This window comes from Tarenaya hassleriana, unplaced genomic scaffold, assembly GCF_000463585.1.
Source record: "Tarenaya hassleriana unplaced genomic scaffold, ASM46358v1 Cleome1, whole genome shotgun sequence".
Classification (NCBI taxonomy): Eukaryota; Viridiplantae; Streptophyta; class Magnoliopsida; order Brassicales; family Cleomaceae; genus Tarenaya; species Tarenaya hassleriana.
In genome coordinates, this window is record NW_010960187.1 from 6,530,462 (window position 1) to 6,551,015 (window position 20,554).

At 40.6% G+C, this 20,554-nt stretch overlaps 6 protein-coding genes across 7 annotated transcripts; 3 read left to right on the forward strand and 3 right to left on the reverse strand.

Annotated features, from left to right (window-relative positions):
* Window positions 1–10: 10 nt before the first annotated feature.
* Window positions 11–1,465, forward strand: LOC104815452 (nascent polypeptide-associated complex subunit alpha-like protein 5). The gene is made up of 4 exons (XM_010543833.1): window positions 11–166; window positions 271–352; window positions 741–877; window positions 986–1,465. The coding sequence occupies exons 1-4, from the start codon at window positions 89–91 to the stop codon at window positions 1,337–1,339; spliced, it is 651 nt and encodes a 216-aa protein (XP_010542135.1). The 5' UTR covers window positions 11–88; the 3' UTR covers window positions 1,340–1,465.
* An 80-nt stretch (window positions 1,466–1,545) lies between these two features.
* On the reverse strand, window positions 1,546–5,720 carry LOC104815458. Of its 2 annotated transcripts, none has more exons than XM_010543859.1 (7): window positions 5,299–5,720; window positions 3,725–5,036; window positions 2,987–3,590; window positions 2,494–2,649; window positions 2,227–2,408; window positions 1,908–2,053; window positions 1,546–1,749 (listed from the first exon to the last, which is right to left on the reverse strand). In XM_010543859.1, exons 1-5 carry the CDS (start codon window positions 5,579–5,581, stop codon window positions 2,259–2,261), a joined length of 2,505 nt encoding a protein of 834 aa, XP_010542161.1. In that variant the 5' UTR covers window positions 5,582–5,720; the 3' UTR covers window positions 1,546–1,749; window positions 1,908–2,053; window positions 2,227–2,258. The 2 variants fall into 2 exon arrangements, with proteins under 2 accessions (XP_010542161.1, XP_010542150.1); XM_010543848.1 differs by having other exon boundaries at window positions 3,725–5,039.
* Window positions 5,721–5,898: 178 nt separating this feature from the next.
* LOC104815464 (heavy metal-associated isoprenylated plant protein 21) lies at window positions 5,899–8,146 on the reverse strand. Its single transcript, XM_010543870.2, has 3 exons — window positions 6,843–8,146; window positions 6,674–6,749; window positions 5,899–6,357 (listed from the first exon to the last, which is right to left on the reverse strand). The coding sequence occupies exons 1-3, from the start codon at window positions 6,990–6,992 to the stop codon at window positions 6,035–6,037; spliced, it is 549 nt and encodes a 182-aa protein (XP_010542172.1). The 5' UTR covers window positions 6,993–8,146; the 3' UTR covers window positions 5,899–6,034.
* Window positions 8,147–8,692: 546 nt separating this feature from the next.
* LOC104815470 (NAC domain-containing protein 14-like) lies at window positions 8,693–11,990 on the reverse strand. The gene is made up of 7 exons (XM_010543880.2): window positions 11,722–11,990; window positions 11,267–11,544; window positions 10,504–10,818; window positions 9,988–10,377; window positions 9,512–9,868; window positions 9,215–9,415; window positions 8,693–9,107 (listed from the first exon to the last, which is right to left on the reverse strand). Exons 1-7 carry the CDS (start codon window positions 11,921–11,923, stop codon window positions 8,844–8,846), a joined length of 2,007 nt encoding a protein of 668 aa, XP_010542182.1. The 5' UTR covers window positions 11,924–11,990; the 3' UTR covers window positions 8,693–8,843.
* Window positions 11,991–13,863: 1,873 nt separating this feature from the next.
* Window positions 13,864–18,262, forward strand: LOC104815480 (protein DETOXIFICATION 21). Its single transcript, XM_010543890.2, has 8 exons — window positions 13,864–14,276; window positions 15,535–16,076; window positions 16,222–16,308; window positions 16,728–16,784; window positions 17,213–17,451; window positions 17,577–17,695; window positions 17,791–17,877; window positions 17,953–18,262. The coding sequence occupies exons 1-8, from the start codon at window positions 14,010–14,012 to the stop codon at window positions 18,031–18,033; spliced, it is 1,479 nt and encodes a 492-aa protein (XP_010542192.1). The 5' UTR covers window positions 13,864–14,009; the 3' UTR covers window positions 18,034–18,262.
* Window positions 18,263–18,939: 677 nt separating this feature from the next.
* LOC104815490 (60S ribosomal protein L9-1) lies at window positions 18,940–20,319 on the forward strand. The gene is made up of 3 exons (XM_010543902.2): window positions 18,940–19,378; window positions 19,733–19,855; window positions 20,056–20,319. The coding sequence occupies exons 1-3, from the start codon at window positions 19,004–19,006 to the stop codon at window positions 20,140–20,142; spliced, it is 585 nt and encodes a 194-aa protein (XP_010542204.1). The 5' UTR covers window positions 18,940–19,003; the 3' UTR covers window positions 20,143–20,319.
* The last annotated feature ends 235 nt before the right edge of the window (window positions 20,320–20,554 follow it).

The following is a 20,554-nucleotide window of genomic DNA, read 5'->3' on the forward strand; positions in this document are numbered from 1 at the left end:
CTTTCACTTGCTCATCACCATTGTGACTGTAACAAAGAAAAGCCTAAAGGGTTTCGTTCGCTGCGCTGTTGTTGCGAAGAAGAAGAAGATGCCGGGTCCCGTTGTGGAGGAAGAGATTACGCAAGAACTGCTAAACGAATCCATCAAGGAGCAGCAGAAGTTCCAGGTTCGATTTCGTTTCCTCTCTTCGATTTCCTATACCGTCCAAGTTCTCCGATTTTTTATTTTTATTTGTTTTGGACCATTTTGGTTGTGTTTGGTGTGGAACAGAAGGAAGACGATGTGGTTGTGGAGGAAGTGAAGGAAGGAGAGGACGACGACGACGACGACGATGACGATGAGGAGGACGACGGTATTCTCTCCTCTCGATGTTCGACAGTGGAAAACGGATCTAAATTATTAGCTTTGTTTTGCTTTGCATCACCTTATATCAGATTAAACACAATCCTGGATAAAGGCCTGAGTTATGTAGTTTCTGGATCTATAATAACAAAGCTCTCGCCATTTCCCTGAATTTGATTTGTCGTTCTGCAACATGTTCCATAAACTCAAAACATTTCACTTTGGTTTCATTCCTTAATCTTTGTTACAGACATTTGGAGAGATGTCTGTAGTACTGGGACTTACATCTGTGCTGTGTCATTTTATATATGTTTCTGGGTCATGGTAATGCTTGATTTCCGTAAACCCCTTTTGACAGTTTATGTTTTCGGGTTTGGTCTTGTTTTCATGTTGTGAAGGTGAACATGATGGAGCTGGTGGGAACGAGAGTTCCAGGCAGAGTAGAAGTGAGAAGAAAAGCCGCAAGGCTGTGCTGAAGCTTGGGATGAAACCCGTCACAGATGTTAGCCGGGTGACAATCAAGAGATCGAAGAATGTAAACTCCCTAACAAACATCATAGACTACTGTCTCGTCTCATGTTTCTGTCGCTGTAGCTATCGTATAGATTGCTTAATTCCGATAATTCTTACATATGTATATCAGGTGTTATTTGTCATATCGAAGCCGGATGTGTTCAAGAGCCCGAACTCTGAGACTTATGTCATATTTGGAGAGGCCAAGATCGATGACCTGAGCTCACAGCTGCAAGCTCAGGCCGCTCAGAAGTTCAAGATGCCCGACATTTCATCCATGGTTCCTAACTCGAATGCCTCCGAAGCCACAGCGGCCCCACAAGCCGAGGAAGAAGAGGAAGAAGATGTCGACGAGACGGGCGTCGAGGCAAGAGACATCGATCTGGTGATGACCCAAGCAGGTGTTTCCAGGGCCAAAGCCGTTAAGGCTCTGAAGGCAAGTGATGGAGACATCGTTAGTGCCATTATGGAACTCACTACTTAAAAGTGAGTTCCATTTGCTTCTGATTCATGGTTTGGTTTAGTCCCAGAACTTGTTTCCTAGCATTTTTCCCGAGTGTTATCCACTCTTGTTTCGCTACTATTTAAGGTTAAAGACCAATTTTTGCCATCTTCTCTATGCTTTCATGATGATTTTTTTATTAGAATTCAATCATAATTAGGTTAGTACAATACTAAAAGAACAGCTGATTGGTCGGGACAGTGATCATTAGCAAAGAGAAGAGAAACATAAACATAGTGCATACATTGTCGTAAATCCAAATTCAGGACACAAGAGGAATACATTCACTTCCTATCTTCAGCACAGGCAACATCCAAGCAGCAACCAAAAACACTCTTCCAACTGCTCAAACATGTCTGATGCCAATCCCCACAGCACATTTCACCGTGTAGCTACCAAGAACAAGACAATGACACATCAAAACCAAACTCAGTTCTCTCTGGATTCCATCGTACATTTCGTCTGTACATATTTAGTGTACGCAACATGGCGAAAAACATATATAACCCATATGACAGAAGAGGAAGAAGCAAGAGTTTAAGTAGAGCACCATTTTCATGCTCCAGCAGTTCATTTTACAGCCGCTTTGTAGCAGAAGGTTTCCATGTCAATTTACATCATCCAGTCCATCTTGATTCAGAAACATGACATTCTGAGGCTGTTCTTTTAAAAATCCCGCCCCCCACAAATTCTAACCTGCAAAATCAGAAGCACACTCTCTAGTGGGCCCAGTGCTAGGGTAATCAAATTCGATCTGTGACACCATTCAAGCTTTCACCACTGCTATAAAAGTATATGTAATACAAATAGGTGAACACAACATGGCAGCCGAAAATGATGATCGGGTTATCAGGATGAATTGGAATCACCGTATGAATTCTCTTAAACGTCACCAGGTGGCTCAAAGTTTCATCCTTGAAAGAGAAGCCTCATATTCTATCAAGCACCTATCTGCTTCGGCCTTAAGCCATAAGCTTCTATAGAACAACGCCTGTGGGTTAGTTTGTTCTTCTGTTGTATGATTCTGTTGAAAAGCACTATTAGCAGTAACCTGCACGCCATCAGATTGACAAAAGAGTCTGTTTCATGGTATATGCCAATATCAAGTCATGCAACTGTACAATGAGAGATTATACCTGGGCAGAGCCATTCCCTCTGGCCACACTACTTTCTCTCAAATGAGAATGTGGTACTATCTCACCCGAGACTGCAGAGTATTTCTCTTTCCTTTTAGGATCAAGGTTGACAGTCATATTGCTTGCCCCTGGTGGCCGAAGGTCTCTAATCGATAACTAATACAGAACATTTGGAATCATAGTGATTAAAATAAGGTTATTTCTGTAATGTCTACGGGAAACAATGCTAGAAATCCACCCTTTTACCTAGGTGGTAAAACTAGAATTCAAAACACAGTTAACTGGATGCACAAAGTGAAGGTAATGCTAGAAAAAAATATTGCAGATGTATCAAATATGGTAAAGATGAAAACTTTGGAACTGAACGGCTGGGATACAAATGCAGATGCCCATTTTGATGCGCTTTTAAATGATCAGTGAACGCCAATGAACTTTTTAGACGGTAAAATTTTTTAGTGAATTCTAGGCCGCTATTGCATGCAAGTCTACATACCTCATGCACATTAGCAAACTGCTTCGGGTCATATGAACCATGTCGAACATTAGAGGAATTCCCAGCATGTCCCTCAATTCTGCTTCTCATATACAAGTTGAGATTCTGTACAATGCAGTTGATAAGTATAACCTCTTGCTCATTTTGTAAATCTGAACCACATGAATGGCCTTGTACACCCTTTATATGTGTCAGCGACTCTGACAGCCCATGCATGGTTGTAAGGAGCTTTTTGACATCCATTTCTGGAGACGACAATGATGACGGACAGCCATGTCTCGGGCTTAGGTTGGACAAAGCTTTCATGTTGCCTGAAGATGGACCTGCAGAATCTTCCGAGATATGAAAAGACAGAAAATGATCAATATCTTTATTACCCTTCATCGAAAGTGTTTTTGGCTCCACCACAAGTTGCTTAACAGACACGAAGTGATCGCCTAACTTTGTAGATTGGTCAGCAACAGAAGATATTAGATGAGCTCTCCCATGTAACTTGCTTGGACTGACATGTTCCGTCTGGGTCATCCCAATTCCACTGGAATATGGTTGCGCATATACTGATGATTTTGATCTAACTAAGGCAGTGTCAGACGCATTGCTGTCCCTGCAAACAGAAGAAGCAGATGAAATGGCATTATAAATCACTGGCAGCAACTCATTGTGGCAGGGTTTGTTTCACAGCCATCTATGTTTCGATTAGTATCTGGACGCAAGAAATTACAGGCCAGAGGATTCAACCTGTGCCTTCCATGCAACTTGTCATTCGGACTTTTCAGATTCACATTCTCAGAGATTCCAACTTCAGCTCCAAGCCACGGGTTCAATGAACCTGATGTTCCTGGTTCACGAGCACCATTATAGTATTGATGCCCAAAACTGCTGCTGACTGCTGCAGAAGACATCTCTTCCTTGACATGATTCAGCAACCCACCACTCAAAGAAGATAGAGCAGCAGTTGAGTGTGCATTTGTATTGAAATCTACCAAGTGATCTACTCCACCTTGTTTATCATGCACAGCAGCACCTAATTTTGCACTGGCAGGAACAAAAACAGGGGCTGAAGGATCCAACTTTTTGGGTGTTTGGATTTCGGTCCTAGAATCCAATGTACTCGTAGTGTTGGAAACATTATCTTGAGAAACAAAACCAAAGCTTTTATCTGCATTATGGATCAGAAAGCTTGTTCCCGTTGCTCTATCGGTTTTGCCACTGTTTTTCTGTATCACAGCTTTCTTAGGGATATCTGTTAAGCTGTAGTCTTCTGATGATAATGGAAAGGTTGAAGACAGGGACTTCTTCAAAGATGAAGCGCTGCCCTCTCCACATTCTTTGACATGCTTGTCTAAACTTTTCTTAGCACTGGCCGGTATGAAACGAGGAGCCAAAGGATTTAATCCGTAGGATCTGTTAAGATCATCACTAGAGCGCCTCGAACTCATAGCCTTGGAACCTGAGGCCACAGTATTGTAAGATTGTGTTCCTTTCCAGCAAGGAGAATCCACTTCAGAGTCCTCCTGGTCAGAAGGTTCAGAAGATTTCTCAGGTATGCCAACTGCATTGGTACTGCACGGATCAGGCTTGTCATTATCAGAACCAATGGAGCACCTTATCCGCAGCTCGGATGTCTTTGAGAAGAATGAACTAGGATCGTTTTCACCGATGCTTTGGTTCACCAAGACTTTTCCAAAAAACGCCGCCTTTCCTTTGGCATAGGGCGGCTGTCCCGCAGCACTACCATCAGCAGAGTTCACATTAGCCACCGAGACACCATTGACTGCAGGAGTTGTGCCCGTGTGTCCAAGAACTGATGTTGAGGGGAAATGCGTAGCAAATCCCCCCTCCAAGTTAACAACCGAGTTTGATTGGTTTGAGGAAATGACAGGTATTGAGAGTGACACTTGAGGCTGAGAATCAGCAGGTCTCAAATCTGACTCCAGAAAATTTGAGATCCCGAGAAATGATTCGACATTTTCTTGTCTCATAGTTTCAGGGTTGATCCTCTGATCTTTTTCTGATGCATAAGCAGCTTGTCCAAACAGCTCTGATCCTTCTGCTGTAGTCATTGCAATTCAAAACACAGAAATCACAATTGTCAGAACAGAGAACAGACTAGCCTCCAAAATATTAGCTCTTATCGCGTCTCGATCATTATCTTCTCATCCACAAATCGAAAAAAAAAACTAGTGTGACGTTATTTCAGCAAACGATTCTCAAAACTCCTACTTCAAGTATAGACCGCATTACTCCAACCCAAGAACGAAACATTGTAGGATCAATAAACACGACCACCACATCTGGAGAACGAAATTCACCTTTAAGACGAGCAGAAGCGGCGTCTGCATCGCGAGACAAGTTAGACAGAGAATCGTCATCGAGACCACCACTTCTCTGGTCGTCGGACGTCAAGAAGGAGAGATCAAAGGCATAATCACCCCAGATGGAATCTTCAGGCTCGGATTCAGAAGCCGCAACAGAGAATACACCGGAAGAACCTGGTTGGACAAACGAAGAAGAAGAAGAACCGAAGGTGAAGGGACGAGCGAGAGGAGAGAGACGGCTCCGTACATCGCCAATTCCAAGATCACAGTGCTTCATCCTCGGTGGCTATGGCGGAGAAAGAAAGCCCTCGAATTCGCAGAGAAATTTCCTTAACAAAGAAGGGAAGGGATTTTCCACCTTCCCCTTCCCTTCTGCTTTTGAAGGGACGAAGCTTTTCTTCAGGTCAAAGGGCAACAAGAACAGAAGAAGGCTGCTGAGTTTCCTCGTTAATTCGGATTAGGACGAAAAGTTTCCATGTTTTACATATCTGCCCTACAATTATTCATATTTCTATATATGACCCACAATTCTTAAAACTTTACCGATTCCCATTTTCTTTTTTCTTTTCCTATTTTCGTCCCTGTACACTTGAATCTTCTCTGTTTTCCTTTTAAACGTTGATATGATATTACAACCATCTGCATTCATACGATAAATTCACCGTGTTTCAACTAAATATTGTGTTCCGATGATCAAATTTTGTAATACATGAACGTGCATTTGTTAACATCACATGAGGCGACAGGCGTTGACGTTGTCGTCATTGAACAAGTTGCTGACGTTGTCGTCGCCTCGGCATCCGACAGGGATGTTGCCGTGCTGGTCGGTGGAGTTGTAGCCGTGTCTGTAATAGTTGTAGCTCTCTCTGAACTCTTTCGACGGATCTCTGAAATAGTTCCGAGTGGATGTGAAGTAGAGCGGCGGTTCTGGATATGGCCAGAACTCCGCTCTCTTCCCGGCCCGCCTCACGGCTTTTAGGACTTTGTTCCTGTCTACGTATCCGATCACTCTCACCCTCCCCATCTCAAGCTCGATCTCCACAGAATCAATCCCTGCATCATCCGTTGATCTGTTTAGATACATCGGGGAAAAAAAGAGAAGACTTTTGTGCATATGGGCAGATAGGTGGCTTAAATAGGGTTGATCGCCCCTTTTTATCTCCCTCTTCTTGAATCTTGCCCCTTCTCCTCGACCTCATTGTCGTAGGTCGGGTACCCGCCAAGTACCTGAGGCCTCGTTGCACCCGGACGAGGCGGAGGTCGGATGGCTCGGCTCGAATACTCTGAAAAAACTCGATACCCGACCCGCATCCATCCACCTTGTGGACGATACGACATGGCACAAGGCCTTTATTAGTTAGATATATACCTCGGAGCTTGGAGATTGCATTTCTAACGATTCTGACACATCCGCTGCAACACATTCTCACCTTCAGATCAACCGTCTGCATGTTGAATGTCGTAAAATCATGTAACATCGAATGGATTCGTAAAATCATATTGGATTCGTAAGATTTTTTTTTATAAAAAACTCGAACCTGCAAAGAGAGGGGACGTCTCTTAGACATCTTGAAGTAGCTGATATGTGTCGTTGTGCGTCCTTTGTTACTTAGAGGACGGAATCTGAAGAAAATTATCGAGATGGCAGATACAATGGAGTTGAACCCTCTTGCTATCAATGCCGCCATATGCAACTTTGTGGTTATGAAATTGAAAAGTCCTTTTTTTTAGAAAGAAACGAAAAAGATTGATATATACAAATACACGCACGTATTGGGCTATGTATAAAGTGAGAGTAGATGCCCATACAACTATACATATATATATATATATAGCTGCATAGACAGAGATATATGTAAGTTGAGGAGGAAAGCTTGAGAGGCCATGGCAATGGAAGCCCTACAGCAAAGGCAGCAAATGAAAAAGAATATGGACCGACGGATTTGAGGTGTTATGTAAGCAAAGTAAACACAGCTTTTTCCGCTAAACCTCGTGGCAACCTTTACACACATGAATGTCCCTCGATACATTATTTCACCCAAAAAAAAAAGTTTGATTTTTTTTTGGATCTCAGCTTCTTCGATCAAAAGGGTCTGCCTTTGTCGACAGGGGAAGGATATTTACGTTGGGAGGGAACTGTAAACTTGCTTGGATCATCGTCAAGGGAACCGAACTAATCTACATAACCGATGCGAAACATATTGCGTAGGTTACAAATTATATAAAACAAACTTTATACTGGAAAACGAGAACGAAAGTAGAACAAGAAGTGTTCTTGAACGGAGGAATATTATCATTCTTTCTTTCGGTTTCCAATGGAAACTCGTCGACAATACATACATACATATATACGTCCAGAAACAAAGCTGTACATGTCCGAAGAATCATCAGAAACATTGAAACAAAACAGCCAAAGCGTCATTTGTTTTTACAGAACAGCAACTCTCGAAGAAGAAGAAGAAACCCAAGTCAAATTCGAAGAACCCAGAAAAGAAAAAACCCTAAACTCAGTGGTAATTACGAGCGGGGAGGAGGAGGGGGCAAGAGGAGGGGGAGAGACGAGTGGAAAGGGAGAGAATAAAGAAGGCGAAGACGGATCCGGCGAGGAAACGGAGCCTGCGTGAAAAGATGCTCCAACACTCTGGCCAGAACCGCCGTGTACTCCTCCATCATCTCCGCCACTATCGCCACCAGCAACATTCTCGATTGTGATTATTGCCACAATTTCAGAATCTTCTTTCACTTTCTCTGGTCTTCTCTAGATTGATCATTACATATATATATATATATGCATATATGTATATACACTGACATGTGTCTTTCTTTCTGTTTTTGTCGTGTAAAAAATGACAAAATCCTATGGGCTTTTTATTTTTTTTTCCGGGCTCTCGGTTTTGTGAGGAGACTGCGTTGGTTTGGTTTTACTTGCTACATTGGATTTATATTCATTTATTGGCACATTGTATTGTATTGTCGTTACCGCGGCGGCCCCACTTGGACCGATGTTTATCCGATACGTTACTCCCTTCCCATATGATAATTTATTAATTTCCTCTCCTCATTTTTCATATTGATAGAAATTGAAATTCAAGATCATCATCGTCACCATTATCATTATTGAGTCAAGCATGTCAAAGCAATGTGTACTTGAATCTTGATACTGAAACCCCTTACCAAAACGACAAAATCTTGATGATGCTAAAACCACGTGTTTTGAAACCGGGGTGGAAATTCCGAGGATGTTTTTGACGGACTTGCAACATATACATATACATCTACATATATACACACACGTACTCACTATAATCACAGCATATTAACAAAGTCATTGGAAGGGTTTTCTGAGTTGCTATATCAGGGTATGAACGGATGGATATAAACACGTGAGTCAAGACTCTAAAGAAACCTCGAATGTCCAATTAATGTCAGTTCAAGCAGATGCTGCAAAATAGACTCCTGACTTTGGTCCGAAATAAACCTAAGACACAATCATTACAAAATCCAACTAAAAAAAGGGACATTGATGGTACACACCGGCTTTACAAGACTACATCAATATGTCTGTCTCTCGACCAATCCATCTGATGAAACATGAGGTTATTTTCGGCATTCTTCGTGATTATGCCAAACCAGCCTCTCCACGTCGCGATCAATATCACCATCATCACCGCCATAACCAAGAACACAGTGAACATACTACCACTGCTACATTGCAAGCTTCTCTTTAGCAGCCGAGTCTTTGTCCACTTCTCATGGTTCTGTCTTAACTTCAGATCTTGCCGTGATGGGTCTTTATCCTCTCCCTGAAATCAGACAAATTGCATATGTTTGTCACTGTTTCGTTCATGTCTCGGCGGATGGATATGCTTGTTTATGTTTCAGAGATACAGCTTCCAGGGAGGATTCTTACCTCAAGCCCAGTTGATTCTTCTTTGCTACATCTCACTGAATCACTGCTGTTTGAGGGAGGCTTATGCGTTCTCATCTGCAGATGGATTCTCCTTCGTGTTGTACTTTGAATGCCGGAATCAGCTGGTTGCGAATGACTATCGGGCTCGTGGACACTAGTCTTGTCGCTATCAAGAAACCACCTCTCATTACCATCCACAACCTGTGTGCGTAAATCATTAGTCCGCTTGAGAGGGAAACGAAAATGCATGAACAGGCACAACATGGCAGGATATTATCCTAGATGAATGGTTCTTACCTTGGAAGTGGCAGATTGCACTTCATCTTCTTCGCTGAGATCTGAACTTGACTTCTCCATCTGTAGCTTAAGTCTTCTAGGAGCAGTCCCTTGGTCCACAAAGAAGTTTGAATTCGGCAGATGTTGCCTAGCCGTAGCCTTGAACCGGGATATGCTACTGGGACTAACGTTGGACTCCACAAAGCTCACTTGAACAGTTGGCTGCTCTAAATTATTGGAATTAATATGACACGGGTTGGCGGTTGCATAAGAAGATGAACCATACTGCTCTAATGGGTGGGCAGTCAGCGGTGTCAAGGACCAGGAGAATCCCGACAAAGTTTGCCCCTCCACTAACTCATTGCCTGGTACATATTGCTGTACATTAAGAAACCTATGTTCAGTTCCGGTGTCAAAGGCTCAAGACCTATGCTTTCCTTTTACAACACTGTAGAATATATCAGATGCTTAAGAACTAAATAAAACCGTTTGTTTACCTGTGCTCCTGCCATTACATCATCCCGGTCAAAAAATGGAGCAGTGTCGTGGAATAAGGGGTTAACAGCTGAGGGCATGCCTGTATTTCCGGGCAAATGTATCGTTCTTTGAAGAGCTATGTCTTTTCCTTTGGTGAAATCGTCACAAGAAGATACGTTATGGTTACCAAACACCTCATCCAAGACTTCTGTCAAGGATACATCCTGTAAAGAGGCACCGCCCTGAAAATGTAGTCCGTTATCACAGTTTCCAAAATCGCTGGCATACAGTGAATCCATGTGTGATGCAGCAAAGCCAAGGCTTGACTGTGATGGACAAATTGTTTTGTCATCGATCTGAGCAAAGCTTGGGCCATAAAGATCATAAATGTCCCTTAAAAATGGATTTTCCTAGATCATAAGAAAGCAAAAGCTAGCTTAGAACATAGGCAACACATAGAGATACACTTATTCACAACAGATAAAATCAAACTCCAAAAATGAACAAGCCCTTGGTTGGAATAATCCACCTCTTACCCCAACTATGCTTTTCCCCAAAATACAGTCTTCAGTATGAGAAGTTGTAACGTGGTTGTCAAAGCTACCGTTAATCAGTGGATCATTGGGTTTCACATCATCAGACTTATCAGCCAGAGATCTTTCAGCATCATCTGATTCTTTCAAAGCTTTTTCCCGAGATGTAGCTGTTTCTTGGACCATCTCAGGAGATGTGTCATCGGGAATGGATTTGGGGCTGGCGGGAGTGGATTTATCATTCTCTAGTTCATCACAGTTTGCAGTACCACAGCAGTCACTAGGTTTATGGAACAAGCGACACAAAACATATGGATTCTGTTCGACACACAGAGAAAAGCTATAGATAAGCAAACAGTGGTAATAGCATGAACACATGCAAAGTTGCAAACAACCCAAAAACATGTTTATCAAATCATCACTACATAAAGACACATGACACTATGCTGTAGCCATTTCAGAACACATGGAACTTATTCGTGTTCATGCTTGTGACATACCGAAAAACATCAGATTTAACTTCCAGACCAAGGATAAAACAGATAAACAGTCTTCCATGATCAAATGTGCGACCTAACAGAACTTTGCAAACAGACTCATGCACGTGACATACTCAAGATAAATGAACTTCCAATCCGGTGGATAAATTAGCTAAAGCGTCTTCCTTCCTCTACCAGAAATGCAATCATGGGAATGGAACGCTTGAGCAATCGAAACCGAGACAAGGAGCTAAGACTGACCTAAGTAAAGAGAAACAAAAGCAGACCTGGCCAGGGCCGTAACCGTCGAGGTCCTTGTCAGTGGCACGGTACTCATGCATGATCCAGCTGGTCCGCTCGGCCCGTGGAGCACGACCACGATAGAAAACAAGAGTCTTCTTCATCCCAACAGCCGTCTTCTTGGATCTGATGGTCCGATCCTTGCCTGTGGCTTTCCAATAGCCAGAGTCAGTGGCTCTGTTGGAACGATGGCCACTTGGGTACTTCCGGTCACGGGGACAGAAGAAGAACCACTCCTGATCATCAGTCTTAATCACCGACAACCCTGTCATCGTCGTCATCACCCACATCACATCTCAGAGAAAACCTAGCCACCCTAAGCATAACCAACATGGCCAAACCGCTCCTAAAAATCAACACTTTCGGCATTTCTGAATCTGAGTTCCTCGTATTTCTACCTATATCGAGGGAAGAGCAGAGCGAGAGAGATAGAAAGACGAACCAGGTAAATCCCAAGGCTCCCACCTGCAGACATCGATTTCGGGGATGACACGAACCTCCGAATCACGGCCGTTGATCTTCAACCTGAGGTAGTGATTGATGAGTTCCTCGTCTGTCGGTCTGAATCTGAAGCCAAGAGGCAAAGACTCTATCGACAACATCGCCATCGCCGTCGCCGTCGCCGTCGCCGTCGCCGTCGCCATAGTGTTGTTTCCCCCGGCGGTCCTCTTCCTCTACTTCTTTCCCAACTTGGTAAAACGGTGTGGCAGATAAAAACACGTGGAAACTGACTTGGAGAAGTGACATGTATGACTCGCACGTGTGAATGCTCGTATTCTCTGTTACACCCTTTGGTTTTCGTCGTAGTTACAAAAATGCCATGGCTCGAGCTTCTTCCATAAGCATCCACGCGGCGGTTAGCTTTTGACCCCACCCCACGCTCGCTCGCTCGCTCGCCGGCGCCGCAACGTTTTAGCTCCTTTTCACGTGGTCCTCAAAAGTAAAAAGCCTCCCAAAAGAAAAAGTTGTCCACGTCATATACCAAATAAATATAAAAATATTTTATTTAGACCTATAATTATAATAATTGAAATTGAATAGATATCTCATTTTTAACATAAAAAAACTGATAAATTTGGACAGAGACGGTAAAGGAAGGGGAAAAGGTGATACGAAGTCCACGTCACGTGGCCGTAACATCTCAATTATTGCGGTCTGGGGGTATAGGCCTTAAAGCTGATTTGACCGTCCAGGCCCATGCAAAACTGTGCCCCGTAATGGCCCATTTTGTTACCCATTAGATCTCTCAGATTCTCCTTACTCCACATTTCAATTTAATTAATATTAAAAATCAAATATATACATATATATATATATAATACTAGATAAATTTTTAGGGTTTTTCTTTATCAGTTGGAGACAAATCCTGATAAATGATCCCCGATCTCTTATATTATCTCTACTCCGCATTTCAATTCAATTAATATTCAAAAATCAAATAGATATAAATATGTAATGTAATATATATAATTTTTTAGGGTTTTTTTCAGTGGGAGACAAAATCCTAATAAATGCTAGAGAGAGATGTACGCTGCGAAAAAATAAACGGCCACAAGACTACACGAAAGTAGTTAGATGAAGAACATCAACCACTCTACCCTCATACATATATATATATATATATATATATGTATATATATTGAAAACTCTTATTTCCATCTGTAAATTTATTTTTCATTTTATCAAATCTGTTCTCCACATTTCTTATTACTTGGGAGTTTCAGATGGTTAATTTCAATTATTTTATTTTTTTAGGAATGTATTTCCACATTAGATGACTAGTTTTGATGTATGCTATAAAAAAATAGAAAAAATTCAGTATATTACATGACTTGATTTATCTTTATTCACAGTGAATATTTGTGTAATTATATTAGTATTTTGTAGGTTTTGAAATAATTCTGAATAAAAAAAAATTATAAATTTTTATGTACCTGATTATTTCTCCAGTCAACAAGAGACAGCGGGTACGTAAAACCAGATGATGTTTTTAAAATATTTTCTATTTTTGTAAATGTTTCTGATAAATAATAAATAATACAGTTTTTTTAGATATTCGTCTAATATACTATGGTTTTACTTGTTTAAGGTAAAACAATTCTATATTATATTTTAAGATATTGATGATAATGGTGTAGTAATATTTTTTGGCCAACAGATAAAAGTATAACCTCAAAGGTAACTATATCAAATGTTTTTCTAATATTTTCCACCGAAACTAAAATAATATATATTCCGATGCAATATATGAGGACAAACCCACTTGACACGAGGTAGGTATAGTCAACTTGCAAAATAAAATAGTGGAAAATATGTAAAAGTTTATAAGAAAGAAAGCTGTTTTTTTATAAACATATATTGAAAATTCATAATTAAGAAAATAATTTCAACCAAAAAAGGAAAATAATAATGAAAAATACGAGGGAAGAAAAACATCGACAGGCAAATTGTCAAACCAGAGATCATACGAGGAGAGAGTGAAGGTCATTTGTCCACGTAACTCGGCATGTTTGTATGTTCCTCCTCCACTCTCTCTCTCTCTCTCTCTCTCTCTCTCTCTCTCTCTCTCTCAATGCATTAAATTCCCTCTTCTGTCGATTTCGCATTTGGTGTCCCTCTTTATTCCCTCCTCGGAACCTTTCCTTCCCTCCATACCCTGTTATTCTTCTACTTATACTCCTCTCGTTCTCCCGTCAAAGGTTAAGAAGGAGAAGATATTGACCGGAAGAGATGGCCGGAGAACTGACGGAGAAGCTGCTGAGCAAGAAGCCGGAGAACGGAGAGGCGGAGGAGGAGGAGGAGTTGAGGTTGAAGGATAGGGTGTGGGAGGAGTCCAAGAAGCTGTGGGTGGTGGCGGCTCCGGCCATCTTTACGAGGTTTTCGACGTTCGGAGTGTCGTTGATAAGCCAAGCCTTCATCGGACACCTCGGTCCGACCGAGCTGGCTGCTTACTCCATCGTCTTCACCATCCTCCTCAGGTTCAGCAATGGCATCTTGGTACGTTCCGTACAACACATATTTTCTTTCTGATTTACATACGGTCCGAGTGAATCTATTTACCCAAAAGACATTCTACAAACTACAACTACTTTGTGTTCGATATTCGTAACTAGCGGTTGGTGTTATCTCTTTCATTGTTACAAGGTGTATGTTTGCTTATAAAAAAAATTATAAACTTGGGTTTTACATGAAATTAACAAAAAATAAAAAACCATGATGACAAAATGACAAACATGATTGCGTAAGTGGACTGACTTCGTTTATTTGTCAATGCCTATGGACGTTTGGTTCACGGGAAAAAAAAAACATTTTCGTTTACGGTCAATCACTTGTGTCCTTTCTTTGCACCAAAAGACAAAAGCAATCTTTTATGAACAAAACAAACAGTTAGTGTTCCTAATCCTCCACTAAAGCAGATCAAAACAACTTTTTTTCCCATTAGGGCAAATAGATCGAAATGCTAAACTCGTATCGAATCTGATTCGTACGCTCGTCTAGTCACACAAAACACGTTACAAAGTTCCCCAAGAAAAAATAATGGATAAACGTGGCATGTTTTATAATCTGTCCGTCTTTAAAAAAAAAAGTAATTTAAAGTGATTCTGTAGAGGTTATGTAGCTTAGTTTAGAGAGTATTAGAAAAATAAATTTGTTGGGTTAAAAAATTAGAATTATAGGATTACGATAATTAAAAAAAGTATAAATTTGATGAATTTATAGGGAGAAAAAAATATGAATTTATAAGACTAAGCGAATAAATGGTTGTTCGTGAATACTTTTTTTCCATAAAAAGTAAATATAATATATTTTAAAACGTTCCCTTTTTGTATTGTCTGTGAGCATTTGGCATTTTAGAGGCAGTAGCTGTTTAATGGCCCATTGAATACCTGGCAAACTTTTATGGTGTAGAAAGGTAGATGGCTGACGAATAAAGGCACTGAGCATAGTAATAATGATTACAAATCCATAAACGGTGTTCAAAATTTATTTCATAACAAAATTAACCCTATAGAAGAAAATTTCATGATACATATGACTGTATAAAGTTATATTTTATTGATGAAATTGACCGTTCAATGAACTGGGCATGAAAAGGGCCTTGACTAGTGCACGGGGTACAAATTGAAAAAAGAAATGTATAACATGTAGCAGTCTGCAAATTATATAAAAGTGGTCCCGATAAAAAAATACGATCCAATTTATAACTTTTTTTGTTTTGGTTACATGGGTTTCATTTCATTTTGGACCGTTGCAGCTAGGTATGGCAAGTGCACTAGAAACGTTGTGTGGACAATCGTACGGAGCAAAACAGTACCACATGCTGGGGATCTACCTCCAAAGATCTTGGATCGTTCTCACGGGATGCGCCATTTGCCTAATGCCGCTCTATATTTTCTCGGGTCCGATCCTTCTGGCCTTGGGCCAGGAGGAACACATCGTCCGGGTGGCTCGTATCATCTCCCTCTGGTTCATCGGCATAAATATCTCCTTCGTCCCTTCCTACACTTGCCAGATGTTTCTCCAGGCTCAGAGCAAGAACAGGATGATCGCTTACGTGGCGGCCTTGTCCCTGGGGATGCACCTGTTCCTGTCGTGGCTTTTGGTGGTTCATTACAAGTTCGGAATCGCCGGCGCGATGACTTCGACGCTGGTCGCGTTTTGGATACCGAACATTGGACAGCTTCTGTTCGTGACGTGCGGAGGTTGTAGAGATACATGGAGAGGTTTCTCTTCTTTGGCGTTTAAGGATCTTTGGCCTGTTGTCAAGTTGTCGCTTTCCTCCGGCGGCATGCTTTGGTATGTTTCTTCCATCTATATATATGTCGTAAATATATATATATATTCACACACACAGGCTCACACGTATATGTATATATATGTATGTATGTATGTATGCATGCATGAATGGGTTGGTGATAACGCTGTGTGTTGTATTTGGCAGCCTTGAGCTATGGTACAACACGATCTTGGTACTTCTGACCGGGAATTTGAAGAATGCAGAGGTCGCCATTGATGCTCTTGCCATCTGGTAAAATATTAATTAATTTATTATCACCAACCTATATATATGTGTATATTAGATATTACATGTTTTTATAAATATTGGGAAAAAAAATTAACCAGAATGGTGTGGTTTCAAACCGTTTATGAAAATTGGAATATTGGGAGTAAATACGTAAATACAAAATTCATGCATTTATTAATTAGCGCCCCTACTTATTGAAGATCAATGCAGCTTCTGGACCATCTCAACAAAACGTCCAACCAAATGTGTTGGACCACCAAACTAAGTCAGAGAAACCAACAAATCTCGAACATTTTTTTAGATATTTGTCTCTATCGAATACAACCAATATGTAAATCGACAACTATACATACATCTGTATGATCCGTCTATTCCATTCACTTACTCTCTTTTGTCCTTTTTGCCATTACAATTTTGTGCAGCATCAACATCAACGGCCTAGAAATGATGATCGCACTAGGGTTTCTGGCTGCAGCAAGGTACGTATACCAACTCATTTCTCATGCCCTGCATTGGAATGTGTGTGTTTTTTTATAAAGTGAGAACCAGCGGCCACTGTCATTCGGATGTGCATCGGGTAAACTCCATTCTCGTGTAATAGTTTGCAAACCACACGAGAGATGTAAACCAATCGAGGTTGCACGTAACTGACATGTTATGGGTTATTATTTGTATACAAGACCTCGTGAAATAATTGTGAGAGGAGACAAATCCTAGGGCCAAACCAATGAATAGAACTACTCGATTATCGGTGTTATAAGTTTATTATACATTTTGTGCTCCAAATGTATATATAAACATGTAAAATCTACAAATACTAAGGATTACATGTTAGTATAGTAGTGTTGATATATATATATATATATATATATATATATATATATGACATTTTTTTCTGAATATACAGTGTGAGGGTATCGAACGAGCTCGGGCGGGGAAATCCGAAAGCTGCAAAGTTCGCGACGGTTAACGTGGTCTGCACTTCGCTGTCGATAGGATTCGTTCTATTCTTCGTGTTCTTGTTCCTCAGAGGAAGGGTTTCATATATATTCACGGTTAGTGAAGCCGTGGCCGCTGAAGTAGCCGATCTATCGCCTCTTCTAGCTTTCTCCATCCTCTTGAACAGCGTTCAACCTGTTCTATCAGGTACATCTTCGATTTCTATCCTCTTGATTGGATATTTTTACTTTCGAATAATAAATAATATCGGACCGACGATCATATACATTATTAAAAAAAAAACGGCGTCGAATGAATTCAAAATGGGGCAGGAGTTGCGGTCGGAGCTGGATGGCAAGGCTATGTTACATACGTGAACCTTGCTTGCTATTACCTTGTCGGAATTCCTACCGGAGTTGTGCTCGGTTACGTCTTTGGTTTGCAAGTTAAAGTACGAGCCTCCAACTATAATATTTTAATCGTCACATTAATGTTTTTTTTTTGTAAGAGTGTTTGGTAATCGGTACAACGTATTTTTTGTTTCAGGGTGTTTGGATTGGGATGCTCTTCGGTGTATTCGTTCAGACTTGTGTGCTAGTAATCATGACTTTGAGAACAGATTGGGACCAACAGGTTGGTCTTTTTTTTTTCTTTATTAGCATCAATGCATATATACGTACGTATATAATATATGTAAATTAATTTCAGGTTTCTGCAACTCGCAATCGCTTAAACCGGTGGGCTGTACCGGAAACAAGAGACGAGCGTCAAACTTCGCAAGAGGGCTAACAAGTAATGATGGTTATTGATATCATATTATTATTATTATTATGGTTATGTTAGTCGATAATGACGTGTATTTTTATTTCAGACTAAGCATAAATCTTTTTTTTTTTTATGGCGTTTTTATACATGTTCTTTGGACAACGCTGAGATGAGTGATTCTTTAAGCTTAGATGTTGTATTTGCTACTGTTGTTCGCTATCAGTTTCGTTATTTAAGCCCTTCATTTCTGATACCGTATTCTATAATTTATATTTCTTGTTCACTTTTCAAATATTGGGCAACTGTTTTTAGGGTTTGATATTTCCGTTCATTATTTTTATTGAGATTTCTAATTTCGAAAATATTATTAACTATTTGATTTTTACATCATTTTTTCTTGAATGCAAATTTAGTTCGGATTCATTTTTTTATTAAAAAAGATTCTGTTTCTATTTTTTTTTTAAATGTTTTAACTTTGTAATATTTGATTTGGAAAAATTATTGACTCACGTATTCCATTCCATTAGGTTTTGCAAAATATGTGCAATTTATATGCCCATATTACATTTCCTCGTGCCAAATGTAATATGGGCATCAATAATTGAAAATTGATAATAAAAAACTAAACTAAAAATTATGAAAAAAAAATACATCAAGTCTCGATTCAAGGATCTGTTAATTCTGCAAATATAATAATGACACATTCGAAATTCAAAATAAGAGGAAAGAAAGAAAGAAAGAGAGAAGAATATCCCCCAAATGTGGAATGCCAACTTGAATATGAGAAAGCCCATTACCTGTTTCATAGAAAAGCTCAAATAATTAGGCCCATTTACAGTTGTCGGCCCAAATCATTTGAAGTTTGTTTCCCAAAATGTGATTCTGATCACCATTAGGGTTTCTCTTGCACTTTGCTTTATAAACCTAGTTGCCGTCCGCCTGCGCAGAGAGGGAAGAAGGGGAAGAAGAAGAAGAAAGAAGAAGAGGAGCGAAGATGAAGACGATTCTGTCATCGGAAACAATGGATATCCCCGACGGCGTGAACATCAAGGTTCACGCGAAGGTGATCGAGGTCGAAGGACCGCGAGGGAAGCTCACTCGCGACTTCAAGCACTTGAACCTCGATTTCCAGCTCATCAAGGATGAGGAAACCGGCAAGCGCAAGCTCAAGATCGACGCGTGGTTCGGCTCTCGCAAGACCAGCGCTGCCATTCGCACCGCTCTGAGCCATGTCGACAATCTCATCACCGGCGTCACCAAGGGGTTCCGATACAAGATGCGTTTCGTCTACGCTCACTTTCCCATCAACGCCTCCATCACGAACAGCAACACCGCCATCGAGATCCGTAACTTCCTCGGCGAGAAGAGGGTTCGTTCTCTTCTCTCGTTTTATGAATCTGTGTCTGTTTGGTATTTCTGTTCTAGGGTTCAGCAGGCTCTGTAGTGTATAATGGTCGATTCTATGAGCTTTCGTATGGATAGGAAATCGAATAAACCTTGAATACCATATATTGGATTGGTAGTTGGTTGGAAAATGTTTGATGTGGTGGATGATCCGGTGAATATTTGCAGACTTACCATGGGCATTGTTCCATGGTTGCTCTTGTGGTTGGTTAGATTAGCGTTTTGCTGATTAACCATGAAATCGTTCATTCCGACCGCTTCGCTTCATGATAATGTATTTGCAGTGACCTGATGTGTGCATGCTTTATTGGAACAACAGGTCAGGAAGGTGGATATGTTGAATGGTGTCACCATTGTTCGATCCGAAAAGGTTAAGGACGAGATCGTTCTCGATGGAAATGACATTGAGCTTGTCTCACGGTCGTGCGCCCTCATCAACCAGGTATTCACTAACCGGCATCTGCTTCTTTCAATTTCCAACATGTTAGTTGAACTGTTGATCAAAAGATTTAGATATTTGATCTGAAGATTCAGTTAATTCTGTATATCTGGTCTGAAACCCTAAAACCGCGAGCATTTGGAGGAAATTGTGCTATCCACATTCCACATTGATCCGGAGTTGTTGGTTTTGTGCTTGAACAGAAATGTCACGTGAAAAACAAAGATATCAGGAAGTTCCTTGACGGTATCTATGTGAGCGAGAAGGGCCGGATCGTGGAGGAGGAATGATTTTCCGGCCATTCAAACCGAAAAATCGCTCTTTTTACATTAGTTTTATCTTTTGGACACCGTGTGCTCCGTTGTGTTTCTGTCCTGGATTTCTTCTCCTTCGTTCTGAAATTTTTTTGGAGACAGCCCCCTTTTCTTATTTGCTGTTATTTATATGGTTAGTGTTTCAATTTGATTGATGACCGAATAATCACCGATCTGAATCCTATAATAACTGAAAACTAAATGAAGTTCAAATAAAAGGAGCAAATTCAATTTTTTGTGAAAACCCAGATTCTATTATCATGGTCTTTTTAGCTTGGCCCTGGATTTCATGTTAGCTACAGGCTTCTCCTATGTTCCCTTTTTAAGCCGTGAAATTCAGTAGGTAGGTGCTTGCTGTTGTCACCCATTCATCGACATATTACAGTTT